Source organism: Gigantopelta aegis, chromosome 9, assembly GCF_016097555.1.
Source record: "Gigantopelta aegis isolate Gae_Host chromosome 9, Gae_host_genome, whole genome shotgun sequence".
Classification (NCBI taxonomy): Eukaryota; Metazoa; Mollusca; class Gastropoda; order Neomphalida; family Peltospiridae; genus Gigantopelta; species Gigantopelta aegis.
In genome coordinates this window covers 34520289-34534765 of record NC_054707.1, presented here as the reverse complement: position 1 = coordinate 34534765, position 14477 = coordinate 34520289, and the positions used below count along the sequence as shown (strand labels likewise).

At 35.0% G+C, this 14477-nt stretch overlaps 2 protein-coding genes across 3 annotated transcripts in view; one reads left to right on the top strand and one right to left on the bottom strand.

The window, feature by feature from the left end:
• Window positions 1-934: 934 nt before the first annotated feature.
• Window positions 935-4113, top strand: LOC121382004. Its single transcript, XM_041511469.1, has 2 exons — window positions 935-2533; window positions 3845-4113. Exons 1-2 carry the CDS (start codon window positions 2352-2354, stop codon window positions 4104-4106), a joined length of 444 nt encoding a protein of 147 aa, XP_041367403.1. The 5' UTR covers window positions 935-2351; the 3' UTR covers window positions 4107-4113.
• Window positions 4114-4187: 74 nt separating this feature from the next.
• The window catches only part of LOC121380986 (L-galactose dehydrogenase-like), a 33911-nt gene continuing 23621 nt past the window's right edge, over window positions 4188-14477 (bottom strand). For both annotated transcript variants that reach the window (XM_041510048.1, XM_041510046.1), the window contains exons 6-10: window positions 13737-13839; window positions 13109-13240; window positions 12211-12296; window positions 11492-11578; window positions 4188-8844 (exon numbers count right to left, since the gene is read on the bottom strand). In XM_041510048.1, the coding sequence (XP_041365982.1) occupies window positions 8763-8844; window positions 11492-11578; window positions 12211-12296; window positions 13109-13240; window positions 13737-13839 (490 nt within the window). In that variant the 3' untranslated portion in view covers window positions 4188-8762. The remainder of the gene's footprint in view (window positions 8845-11491; window positions 11579-12210; window positions 12297-13108; window positions 13241-13736; window positions 13840-14477) is intronic.

Here is a 14477-nt window from a genome sequence, read left to right as displayed (position 1 = left end):
CTGGATTCCTTTTCAGCAAAAAAAAACCCGGTGTGTCAAATTTGTGATTTCACACATTTTTGTCTCGAGTTTCCAAATCATCAAGAGCCCTGTTAAAATAATATATGCCCATTGTTTTTAATTTAGTGTACTTTATATCAATTGGGCATCAGTATCGTGAGTCGGACATGACAAGAGCACTAGGGTGGGTACCTTGTATGTACAGTAGGCAGTACAATAATGCCTTTCATCTGATCAGGAAGTGAAGACATTGATTTAGGAAGTCTGTCTTCAACTATATTCAAGCATGTGTAAGAGACAAGGTGAAACAAATATGCCACTGCCAGGAAGAGGATTCCATTTTAAGAGGAGGAAAGTCATTGAAGGAAACAGAAAGGTTCATACTTTTTATAAACAAATGAAACACTATACAAATTAAACAGCCTAGGACAGAGAAAGTGGTCTACATGTATGAGATGAATGAGACAATATTTGACGGAGAAAGTATTCTTGCTCACTGGACAGGGTTATCCAGCTTTTGCATGGTGCTAAAAAATCTGTCTGACCCTTGGGCTAGATAAATCTGTTTGACCTGAGGGCTAGACGATTTCTACATAAGCCGTGACGTCATAACGCATGTTTTATGACGATTGATGTCATAATTCATTTTTTTTCAGAATTCTGTTTGCCATTTAAGTATCATTGTTTTAAAAATATTTAAACAAATTAATATTTTCAACTTTATATTTATTGTAAGTTGTTACATTTTTATGTCGTTGCATAATGTGGACTATATTTTTCTACATATGATTAAAGGAGTTTGTAGGTGAAATGTTTATGAATTGTTCTACAATAAACAAACTATAGATTACAAAATTAATGTTTTGTTACTGTAATCAAATGGGCAGAAAAAGAATCAATCACTGTTGTGAGGTATAGATAAGGCAATTCCAAACCTCGGGACAAAACCATTTTGTCCCTTGGGTTGGAATTGCCTTATCTATACCTCACAACGGTGATAGATTCTATTAGTCTGTAAGATGAATGATAAAATTAGAGCAATGAGAAATGGTTAATACAAAACATAATCTAATGTCTAAAAAGGGTTAGTGGGAATGGGTGAAAATTCTAATTTATATTTTAATTAAGAAAGTAACTGTATTACAAGATGACATATTTAAAACTGGTGACATGGTGTGGGCTAGATTCCAGGCAGATTGGTATTCTGCTGTTGTAAACATCTTGTTTCTATGTTTTCTGTGACAAGTTCTACAAATTAACTATAATAATTATCATTTGCTAGTGCCTATGCATAGGCTTGTTGCAGAATTTGTTAATTCTTTTTTTAAATATTATTATTACTGACAAATGAATAAAAATGTACCAACATTTTGTTAAACTAATATCGAGTGAAAATACAAATTTAAATTTATAGTTTAAATAAGAACAAGGTTGGGCAAAAGAAGAATGGACACCAAGATTTAAGAAATGTAAAAACCAATGTTTTATACTGTAAAATATGTTCCACATCCCTATCTGCAGATGCGGAAGCCAAGTTATTATATTTTTTTTTAAAGTGCATGTGTAGTAGAACCAATCAGAAAGGGTGAAGGGACATGCTCAAAATCAGAAGTATCTGCAACAGGTTCATAATTGATAAGTCTTCTCAACACCTTTTAGAGATGATGAAGTGTTCATTTTTCAAACAAAAGATAAAACTTTTATTGTGTGTATCAAACAAACAAATGGCCACAGGTATGGGATTTAATAGAGACCATGCATAACAAATACTAAAACGCACACATCTACAAAAGGGCAAGCGCCAGAAATATTTTCTAGTTCAACCATACTAAATCTGATCATTTTATTATAATTATTATAAAATTAACCACATTTTGATTTTGTACTGTGAAGTCACAACCCTGCTCACAGCTGATATATATTGTCACTAAAAGAAATGCATGTAGTGTTTCAGATTACAGGATGTCACATACTACCTTTGATTATGGAATGATGTAATTGAACATGTAGTAACGGCCAATGAACAGGTAGCAACTGCTGTCGATCTCTTAAATGACGAAACAAATTAACCAATGGAAAGGGCCATCATCTAAACATCAGGATGAAGATTTGACATGCTCCAAAGAATATACATTATACTGAACAGTTTAGTCTGTTGATGCATTCGAAATTTCTAACTGCATCTCTCAATTCACTGTGACCGAGTGGATGGAAACTAAAAGAATATTATGATTGGAAGATTGGTTTGTAAAGTGAAGTTGTGTGTTCAGTCATGACACACAAAGTGAAACTAAAGGCTACCAACACACCTGAAAAGAGTTACCTTGAAAATTACCATACCTAGCAGAGACATGCTGGGGAGCAACAGCCCCATCAGAAGTCAAGGGATGGAGAGGTGCTGGAAACACAAGCGCAAGGGGACAAGGGACAAGGAAGAGGTCATGGTAGAGGAAGGCAAAGTCGAGTTGATCGCCCTCCGAGTTCATCAAGTGATGCTGCAAGGACATTACAGGAGAGGACACAGCTGCCACAGGTACTTACTACAAGTCTTGAAGATGCCACTTTCATGCATCTTAAATGCCTTTTAAAATCCATTTATTATCCCAATAAATGCATTGTTTTGATGGAAGCTGGCTGGTTTCATTGAGTAGAACCTCTATTGAGAACATTATAAGTGGTCTTGTAAGTCTTTATCAAGGAAAAAAGGTGGTGGTTATGAAAAAGAACTCAAGCACTGTGAACCTGTTAATACAACAAAAAAAAAACCACTCAAGAATTAGCAAAAATCATGCATTCATCTTACTACAAGTGACTGAAAAAGTAAAATACAAATACAAATACAAATAATAATAATAATAATAATATAATCAGCCAAATCCTAATAAAATTCTGCATAAATTGAAAAACCAACAGATACTTAACCTGGACCAATATTCACCAAAAGGTGTAAATTTATGTCTACAACCAGTACTTACATCTACCGTAGATTTAGATTTACATGCATGAAGCACCTAATTCTTGAAGACGGTCATAAACGTAATATAGTTGGACGTAAATCTACGATTGTAACTCTCTCTCCAGAGAAATTAAAAAAGCATTAGAAACGATAGAGTTCCAGGTAAATAACACAGGTACACAACACACCATTATTTGTCATCTGCTAACATCGAACCATCGCAAGTGAGACATTCAGTTGGAAAGAAACCTAGGAAACCAAACTGGATGGATCAAGAAATGACTGTCATTTCGGAAGGCATTGTTCATCACCTGTCCATAATCAAGGGAATTTTTTTCCAGTGATCAACAGTGACAAGAAAAACACTGCCTGGAACCAGATAACTAGGAAGTAATGTATAAATAATGTTTATGATTTGTGTTTATTTATTATATAACTATTAGTAGGCCTAAATATTACTTTAGTATTTCTTTCAAACTAAACACAGTTTTGATTTTAACTTCTTTATATTTACTAACTCACTAACTCATCTAGACATTGCAGCCATCTTTAGAGAACATATAAAATAGTAAAGGACTCCATCTTCCTTTTAAAAAAAACAATCCGGACAAGAATCATATATATATATATGTGTATGTGTATGTGTATGTGTATATGTATATGTATATGTATATGTATATGTATATGTATATGTATATGTATATGTATGTATATATATATTATATATATGTATATGTATATGTATATGTATATGTATATGTATATATATTATTACTTTTTTTTTTACAAGGCCTTTTTTTAAAAATTATTATTATTATCATTACAAAGTTAACTTCTACTTTATTTTTAATGAAATATATATAATTATATATAAATTCTTTTTTTTAGGGTCAATGCAGTAAGTGTCCTTTGCAAAAGGACAATAGAAGAAGTGAAAAACGAGATGGCAAGATGCACGGTTAGTGGTGAAGAAGAAAGCTGCAGGCTAAAACAAAGTAGCAAGACAGGAGGGGGACCAGCTCCAGATGTCTACTTTAAACAATGGGAACTGATAGTACTTATGCATTTTTTAAATTTTAAAATATTAACCTTCTGGATACTGCAGGCAAGATTTTATGTTGCAGCACACCGCATGCATTGTCTTCATTAATTGTTTGTTTTTTCTGGGGGGTTTTAGGGAGGGGGGGTGTGGGGGTTTTTTTTTTTTCAAAATTGTTTTAGGAGACACACACTTGAAACACTTGTTTGTATGTTATACATTTAAATTTCCATCAATATTTTAAAATGTTAACTTCGCATTGAAATAAGTAACAAAGGTAACATTGATCATTGCCTGAATAAATTTGAAAGAAAAAAAAAAGAAAAAAAGAAAAAAGATTTTCTTTACAATGTAACTTAAATGATCCCCAACATTAACATGCGACTTTGCAACACCACTTAAGATGGACAATGTGAAATAAGTGGTTCAATCCATGTCTATCAATTTAACCAAAATAGTAATCGATTCCGTTCTGTAATATTTGTGCAATAAACCCATATACGGAGCATATGGTTGTAGGTCATTAATGGCAGTTAGAGCTAAAAATAGCCAAGGCCGGTTCTGTGAACTGGCAGAGTAGGCTAGGTATTGAAGGTGAGGGAATGAATGAATGTTTAGAAACAAAACAAAACTTAACATCATATAACTTGTATCATTCTAATCATGTATGAATTTTGTAAAAACAATTTTTAAATCAGTGTAATGAAGCTGAAAGAAGTTAAAAGAGAATATGACAAAAAGAACAACTTAATCAGAAATATCCAAGTGCTTCTATGGCAGCCATTTTGTTTGGGATAAGAATTCTTGACCTGTTAGAAGTCTCCTGAGGTTAATCTGACGCAATTCTGACATTTAGGAGAAACTTATGGATTTGAATAATTATATTTAAAATTCTTTTATTTTGCAGAAACTCTCAGGCATTCAAAGAATTTTCTTACATTTAAGAATTCTTACAGCACTTAAAAATCTTTATAAATACCGGCCCCACCACTATAAAAACAATAATTGTGGAGATAGTTTCACCAACCAACATATTTATTCAATTGGTAGAATTTTAAGAATAGTTCTCACTGAATTCCGACAACCCATTTGAATAGTCCCTCGTCTTAATACACATAAGTTAGATACATATACAAATTCGGCTGAGATGTTCCGAATGCTGTTTATTTTACACACTGGTTGTCTCCATAATTCCTACATGGAAGAAACCTACATGGATTGGTTTGGCAGCATAGTACATGTACCATAGAACCAGTCAACTGAATTGTTTTTCTGATCATTTTACACACATTAAATTCAGAAAGCCTTCAGCCAAGGTGTTTCAGCAGCCATACAAACTACTGTGAGCGATGCCAAGAGCGTTAGAAGCTGCCGACATAGAAGTCTTTGAGCCAGACTCACCAACCACACAGGAAGAAGCACCAGCAGAACATTCAGACAATATAATTAGTATGTGTGTGGTTCCAGTGTTGTCATGTGTGATTCCACCGTCATCACATGTGGTTTCAGGGATGTCACTGACATGACCTTCCGGGTTAGGCGAGCAGTCCCAACCCTCAGACTTCAGGTCAACAACAGTGCCACTGGTAGAACAACCAGTGTGTGAAAAAGTGAAACAAAATATTTGGACCGACCAATATGTTGATACACATGATAAAATTCAATTCATATCACATGATAAAATTCAATTCATATCACATGTCAATTGCTGAAGGTGGGTATGACTCCCCATCCATCCAATGGGTGCCGAATAAACAGGTAAAACATTTAACAATTGAGCAGTGTACAACCAACTTTCACATGTTTATTTCAGCATACTGCCAGGGAAACTCTGGGGAGGTTGAAGATAACCATAAGTATTTAGCTACAGTTAGAAAGCTGGCCTTGAGAAATGGGGCCTGGGCTTTATATAATCAGTCTTTTTTACGGTTGGAAGCAAACAACAGTGCATCGTTGAAGTGGCAACAGGTAGAATGGGAGTTGTGGTCGGATGCCGTCGGTAAGCCGACACTGAATCCTGTCCAAGGGCTACTGCTGGAAATTCATGCAAGGTCACTTCTGCCCAGGGTGCAAGTTTTCTCATGGCTGTCACTAATGTGTGTGTGTATGTGTGTGTGTGTTTGTGGGGTCACACATTTCATCTCTCTGCCAACATGCAAATACACTATTTGTACATGCTCCAAAAGCCCTAACAATGCTTAATTTTCATTTCAACCACAATTTGATAGATTTCCATTCCCATCAGTCCAAACAGGACATTTCTATGCCAGCCCAATGGGATTTCTCTGGCAGACCAAGTCGTTACTCCAGTTAAGTCAGATAGATTGTTGACACTGCTGCAAGGATATGATGTAGAGAAAATACATATATTATTTAGTTAATGACTTTAAATTTGGGTTCCATATTTCGGTAAAAGCTTTCTGCAAAACCTCAACTCATATGCCACCAAAGCAGAAAGCAGGTTCCAGGTACCTGTGTGTGGTGAAAAGATGAAGGGCAGACATTTGATCGAGTGAGGGCAAGTGTCATAGCGACAAGCTCGAATGACGACGTCAAGCAACATAAATTCAGCAAACAAGCAGTCAATGGAACAATGCCTGGTAAGAAACAAGTCAACAGATAACTGGCACATTGTATTACTGAAGTAGACAGTGAAGCCTTTTTTAAAAGGATGCCAGTGCAACAAACTTGAAGACTATCAGTCTCCCCATACTAAGTTTAGCAAACCTACAGGCTAGATATTTCTGAAGCTATCTCACCTTTTTACTTCGAAAAGCTAAGAAAAACCCCAGAATAAGAAATAAATTTTATGGTTGATATTAATTTTGAAATTGTGAGAAAACTTGTAGAATCAAAACCGTTAAAGCATCATCACATACCACCCCATTGGACATTATGCATCATTTCAACATCATGAAATAGATTGAAATAATGTCCAGGCTTCTTGAAATCTGTTAAACACCTGGATGTTTCAAGTTATCATTCTGACTTCAGTGTAAAAACTGTTTTATGTCAATTTTTTACTCATATGGTGGTGAGAACACCATGAGTTATTTATAATCTCACATAGTAAGATGTTAATAACATGTGTTATCGAATGAATGAATGAATTGAATGAATGAATGAATGAATGTTTAATGACACTCCAGCACAAACATAGACATCAGCTATTCGGTGTCACAAAAGGTAACTATATGGAAATATTATTGATCAAATCAGACATACCACTGGCCACAGCCATATGATCAAAACTGATTGTTCGATGACATATAAGTTAACCTGAATCTGATTTCTCTGGCGCAAGTTCATCGTATGTGCAAGCATTGTAAATACATTTTATTTGAAAAAGTTTAGATTAAAACTTACTTTTCATACATAAGAAATAGAATACTACATGTGTCCCTTAGATACCATTTATATATTGTGGAATACTTTTCTTCACCTCATATCACAAAATTATTGTATAAAAAAATTCAATACATGATTGTATAAATGTAAGTACACCTACTAAACCAAAATATTTATACTGGACACCATAAAGATTGTGGTTAAAACAAATCCAGAATATGTTTTGGATCCCCACATACAAAAATTATGTGATTATCACAAGTCACTCAAAACAATTAACAATATTTCAACTTGGCAGTGTTCTTCATGTTCACTTTTGACTAACCTTAAATTTTAATCAAAATTAATGAATGTTAAGTGTGCTACTATGGCAATGGAACTTTGCCATATTAAAATCCTGAATAAAACACTAATAATATTTGCAAAGTTTGGCAAGTTTGGAACTATGAAATACATAAAAACCTCCACCTAAACAAGCCTTTATCATGATTAGTCTTGATCAGTGTTGTTGTTCTACTAAGTCTGGGCAGTGCCGTGTGTAAATTGGTGGGAAACATGAACGAGTGCATGTACCGTTTGTGGTATACAGTGCGTCTGCTTGCGTGACGTCCGGCTAGATATCTTGCCTGCAGTAGTCAGAAGGTTAAGTTACCAACTTACCATTCTCCTACACAATCTAACATGGTCCACAAAGACCACTATTAACAAGTTTTAGAAACCAGCATTTAATACTACTGTAGACAGCCAATTAACAGTAACAAGACTGAATACAGAACTGATACCGGATAACAACTTAATATGGCACTGTGATGTAATTAATCTGGGAAGAAGCAGGATATTCAATAAAAAGTAGATATAAAAACTGTTATAATATAAAATCTCATAAAACAACAAATCTTAAACAGGCAAAGGATCACTAGTTTACACATAAATAAAGATAAATCACAAGCAGATTTACCCAGTATGCACCTTTTTTTTCTTTCTTTTTTTACAAGCTAATATAAAACTCTAATCACTTGGCTAATAAAACTGCATAACTTAGCCACTTGTGAATACTTTTTGCATGAAGATACTTCAAAGTTAAAACATGATTAGCTAAAATAGCATCTTCAATGCAGAGTTTTGGTTGTCAAACCTATCGGTTCAGTATTAAAAATTCCTCAGCCCCAATCTCAATTCACACTATCAACTCTTCAATGTGGCTAGCCAACTGAAGTCGATGAATACACTACCTATAACTATTTGATTACCTCTACATTTTGATTACCCACAATTCATCATAATTTACATACTGATTACCTACAATTCTTAATTTTGTAAATACCCACAATTCTTCACTATTCACAATGTTTGATTACCCACAATTCCCTGAGTAAGAATCTCCTCTGACAGCACTCTGTAAAGAACATGCACACGTCTTCACTGCACAGCGGCGAGTTCCTTTCTGTACTGTTCCACTTCAACTCCCTCCCAGTGTCTGTTCTTCAAAGGTTTCATGTATCTGAAAAACAAAATGAACATGTCTTCAAATATGGAAAGCAATCACAGCTTCTGACATTTGGAAGAAAATGGTAGAAACTGAGCAGCAGTTGTAGACCACTCGTATTGTTATAAACTTCACTAATTTCATGTGAAGTATTGACTACGTAAAAGTCATCATAACTTGTGTTGTGTAGAAACTATTAGCTGTGGCTGGATGTAGCCCAATGGTAAAGCCCTCGCTTGACACGCATTTGGTTTGGGATCGATCCCCGTCGGTTGGCCCATTGGTCTATTTCTCCTTCCGGCCAGTGCACCATGACTGGTACGTCAAAGGCTGTGGTATGTGCTATCCTATGTGTGGGATGGTGCATATAAAACATCCCTTGCTACTAATGGAAACATGTAACAGATTTCCTCTATGAGACTACGTCAAAATTACCATGTTTGACATCGAATAGCCAATGATTAATAAATCAGTGTGCTCTAGTGATGTCATTAAACAAAACAAACTTTAACTATTACACGAATCAGGTTATCACCTAATGATGTTTAAACGTCAAGCGTTAGCCAGCCTGTGATAAAACTATTTATGCTTCACAAAATAACGATGAAAATGACCTTGAAACACTGGAAAAGAAAGAAAGAAATGCTTTATTTAACGACGCAATCAACACATTTTATTTACGGTTATATGGTGTCAGACATATGGTTAAGGACCACACAGATTTTGAGAGGAAACCCACTGTCGCCACTTCATGGGCTACTCTTTCTGATTAGCAGCAAGGGATCTTTTATTTGCGCTTCCCACAGGCAGGATAGCACAAACCATGGCCTTTGTTGAACCAGTTATGGATCACTGGTCGGTGAAAGTGGTTTACACCTACCCATTGCACCTTGCGGAGCACTCACTCAGGGTTTGGAGTCGGTATCTGGATTAAAAATCCCATGCCTCGACTGGGATCCGAACCCAGTACCTACCAGCCTGTAGACCGATGGCCTAACCACGACGCCGGTTTTGAAACACTGGAAGCAAGGTTTCTGCCAGAGGGTACGAAGGGTAAAATTACGGACCCTAAAATCCTGGAAATTAATGTTTACATTTTTATAAAAAAAATTAACAAATTATAATAAGAGAACTGCTGTTTACAATTTGTGAAATTACACAAAATGTAGTGCTCAGTTTCAAAAGATTTCAAACCCATAACCACCTAGTAGTGGCACTTATGATCTGGGTTTTTTTTTTAAATTAGGTATGCTCAAATTATTTTCTGGCAGAATGCCTCTTAAAACGAACAAGAGAGTTACTTTGAGTTTTTCACAAAGAACAAGAAGAGGAACAGTTTCAACAGCAATAAAATCTAGTATTTCTGTTTTTTATTAACCACAAACAAATATTCTTAACTCGGTATACATCCCTGTCCTATCAGGCCCTAATAAGCATTTTTTTTGCCGAAAGTCAGCTGAAGTCGCAAAGTTATTAGCAGTAGTGAGAAGTCAAAGTCGCCATAATATTTTTTACCTAATCTGATTTCAAAACCGAAATCGAACAACAGACATCAAGACCCCGACTTGTTTATTGTTATGGCTCACTTGGCACCTTGTCGCTGTATGTCGAACAGTTTTTACTTTGGCGCCAGACTTGATCCTCAAGTAACATGAACTGGCCTATTAACGGGAAATGGTTTATACGCATGTGCACTGTAATGTTCCTTGTTCAATTTATTATCAAAATCAACCAACAAATTCATGCTAATTTCTGTTGTGATGAGATTAAATACATGTAGTCTAATGTTGACATTCTTCAGATACATCATACACCCGTAAACCTGGCTATTGGTTCTCAAAGTGGCTCGTGTCGTGCTGTGTGCTGTTACCAGTCAAGCATTGTTAATTCTCGGCCACATTCATTTCAGTAATGCCAGAAAATACTAATTAATACTTTAATTTTAACATAATAGCACAGTATCAACTACTTAATCATATCACATTTTTAATAAAAAATACAACTGGGTTTTTTTATTTTATTACCAGAAGTAGTATTTTATATGGAAATATTATGATTAGAACCAAGTGTAAAATTCAGAATTTTTCCAACTGAACACTGAAACTGGCGAAACATTACGAAATGTACCGATAAATGTTCACTTCGCCTATTTTTATCAAACTTCTCCCCTTTCTTTTGGGAAAGGAGAAAGAAAGAAAGAATGAAATGTTTTATTTGACGCACTCAACACATTTTATTTACGGTTATTTGGCGTCAGACATATGGTTAAGGACCACACAGATTTTGAGAGGAAACCCTATGTCGCCACATAGGCTACTCTTTTAGGACAGGCAGCAAGGGATCTTTTATTTGCGCTTCCCACAGGCAGGATAGCACAAACCATGGCCTTTTTTGAACCAGTTATGGATCACTGGTCGGTGCAAGTGGTTTACACCTACCCATTGAGCCTTGCGGAGCACTCACTCGGGGTTTGGAGTCGGTATCTGGATTTTAAAATCCCATGCCTCGACTGGGATCCAAACCCAGTACCTACCAGCCTGTTTTGGGAAGGGAGAAGCCACTTCTACTTTTTCAATTCTAGATTTGGGCCTGTTCTTAATGTGTATATATGAAAATACACACCGTTATTACACATAACTCTGTTGTTGTTTCGTGGACAAACCTTTCTAAGACCTGTTGTTGAATGGTCTTCTCCTTGTCTGTGAGTGGACAGTAGACTGATTCAATATTCTTGTAAAGGTTCTTCAAACTAAAACAACGCAAAATATTATTCTTACACAAGTACACAGTAAACTGAATTGTTTTTTAAACTCTATAACATATTCTGCAATAAGCATTGAAATTATAGTTGGAAAAGTTGAATAAAAGTAATAATAATACTGTTGTAGATATAAAAATTCAACAAATTAAACCATATATGTTGAGGGGAAAAGGTAAAGCAAACCCACAAGTTATAAAATAATAATTATGGAATAGAATACAATAGATGTTTAATGACACCTTACCACGAAAGACACATCGGCTATTGGGTGTCAAAGTATGATAAATGCAAACATGTAGTAAGTATCAACATCAATATAAAAATTCAAGAGGTAAATTAAAACAGTGTAAAGAACCGACAGTGCAAAAAATACAAATATCACAGATAAGTAAAATTAAAATTTACAATAAAATTTAGTATCACGAAGAAATTGCAACAAAAGTTCTGGATGGAATCGAAACGATTCAATCACATTTCTTCGTCCAAATATATCTTTTCTAGTCCTTGCGATGGCTGCAATCCACCAAAATGTGATGCATTGTCTAACAATTATGGTCCCACCTCCACCATGCAACCAATTCTGTAACCACCTTAGTAAGACCAAAGCACATGATACGCACCTAGCAGTGCTGACGAGTGTCGTGTCATAGTCAGGCTGTGAGAGGGTGAAGTCCATTGCCAGACGAGAAATGTCAACTCCATTTGCCTGCAATCACATTTTAATTAATAATCAGGGAATGTTTTTGTTTAAACATTTTAATGAGCGACACTTGGTGATCAGTTGAGAATTGAGTAGCCACTACTATTTAACGTTTTATAATTGTGTAGAGGTGTCTGAAATTTGTACCGCGAATCTTGATGTGATTCTGAACAAAATGTTCCCCCATATGGAATCTAAAGAACCTCCCACAAAGTATTGTAATAAACTTAAATAACATAGATTTCTTATTATGAGTTGTGTGCACTTTTAACCTTTAAAGATGACAAAAGTGAAAACATAATATACTACATACGTTAGCATCACCAATTCATATTTTATGCCATGTTAAATGGACCATGATTAGAAACAGTTATGATTTTCTTTTGTAATAAAAATATCTTGATTCAATTTATTTACTTTTCTTTGAATTTTTCATTGAATTTTATACATTATATTAAAAGATTGAGAAATCATATTTCATTTTCAGCACAAACACTGATAAAATAATGTCCCCCCCCCCCCCCCAAAGCCTGTATTTACACCCCCACCCACCCAACTTAATGAGTGTGTGTATGTGTGATTTTTACCATACAATTTGCTCTAAACATCCCATGAAATCTGTTCAAAAAAAAGAAAGAAAACAAAACAAAAAAAAGGTAATATCTAATACGCAAAAATCAGTGTTAAAAATTTATAGTCATAATATGTGAACATAAGTGACATTGTTGTAACCATATCAGATTTGTTTCCAATATTAATCCAGTGGTACACAGATGACATAAACACCATTATAACGGTCAGTGTTTGATCGCACTCACACTGCAGAATGTTGCCGCAGCAGCACAGACGTCCTTGATGTGTTGGTGCGCTGGATGCCAGGCCGGCGGCCCTCTGTCCGACAACAGACCCATGCTGATAGGCGAGGCATTCACAATCCCAACTCCCTTCGACTGCAGTACAACAAGAACATCATTAGTATCAAACTCATTTCTTATAACTTGACTGACTACTTTGGCAGTGAGTTCAGCAGGAGGTTTTTAACATTTGAAAACACTATATTAATGAAAAGTTAAAAAGTTGAAGTTTGTTTTGTTAATGAAACCACAAGAGCACATTGTTTAACTAATCATCATCTAATTCTGACATGAAATCTAAGAAGGAACATGCTACATATTTCCATTAGCATCAAGTGATTTATATTATATCCACCATCCCGCACACATGACGAAGAGGTTTTGACACGTTACGTTTCACAAAGGATATTTATGAATACCCATTTCTATCAGAGACCTTAAAATAGATCTATTAAACAGTACAAATAGGTTTTTTTAGCATGGAGGGGGCTTTCGACCTACTAGGACACTGCCCTGGACCCCAGCTTTAGGGTGATTCTCGCGTCTTGAAATATTTACCGATTGACAGCTCTATATACATTAACAGACATACCTTGAAGTATGGAATAAAATCAGAAAGAGAATTGTCATTCATGGAGCCATGGCAGTATGTCAGAACTGTGTCAATCTTCACAGAACTACGATCTATCACTGTCCTGAAACAAATTTAAAATAAATTGTTAACAATGTAAAAACTAAATTTCATGCTAAAACTATAATGATACTACTACTACTACTACTACTACTACTACTACTACTACTACTACTATGATAATGATAATGATAATAGTAATAATACAGGTATTCTGCTTCAGCGACTTACTACTACTACTACTACTACTACTACTACTACTGATAATGATAATAATAATAGTAATAATACAGGTATTCTGCTTCAGCGACTTGATATCATCACAAATTGTTTGTGCATAAGCAAAATAATAGTTTTGCTCAATGTTTATTCAACTGTGACCAAAGAACAATTGAATACAGGCTGCCACTTTTAGTCCTTAAAATGTTTGTTGTTGGGGTTTTTCACTGTTTGTACTGCTAATTAATGGACGTGTGCTCTATTGTTTACTATAAATCAACTTTCGACGTGTCGTCTTATTCAGAAATAATGAAAAGTATTAATTCAACCATTTAGAATGCATTCTCTCACAAGTTTGTTTTCTCTTTTTATTTGATTACAAGTTAATTGTGATGTGAATACTAGTGATGTATTGTCACAATAGAACAAACTACAAATGTCAAACTATGCTCACCTACAAGGAGTTAAAAAAATTGTTTTGTT

Bases quoted from the DNA above. Each gene is read 5' to 3' on its own strand.
- LOC121382004 (XM_041511469.1), top strand. From the start codon at position 2,352: ATGCTGGGGAGCAACAGCCCCATCAGAAGTCAAGGGATGGAGAGGTGC. The intron at 2,534-3,844 runs GTACTTACTACA...TCTTTTTTTTAG, and splicing joins AGAGGACACAGCTGCCACAG to GGTCAATGCAGTAAGTGTCC.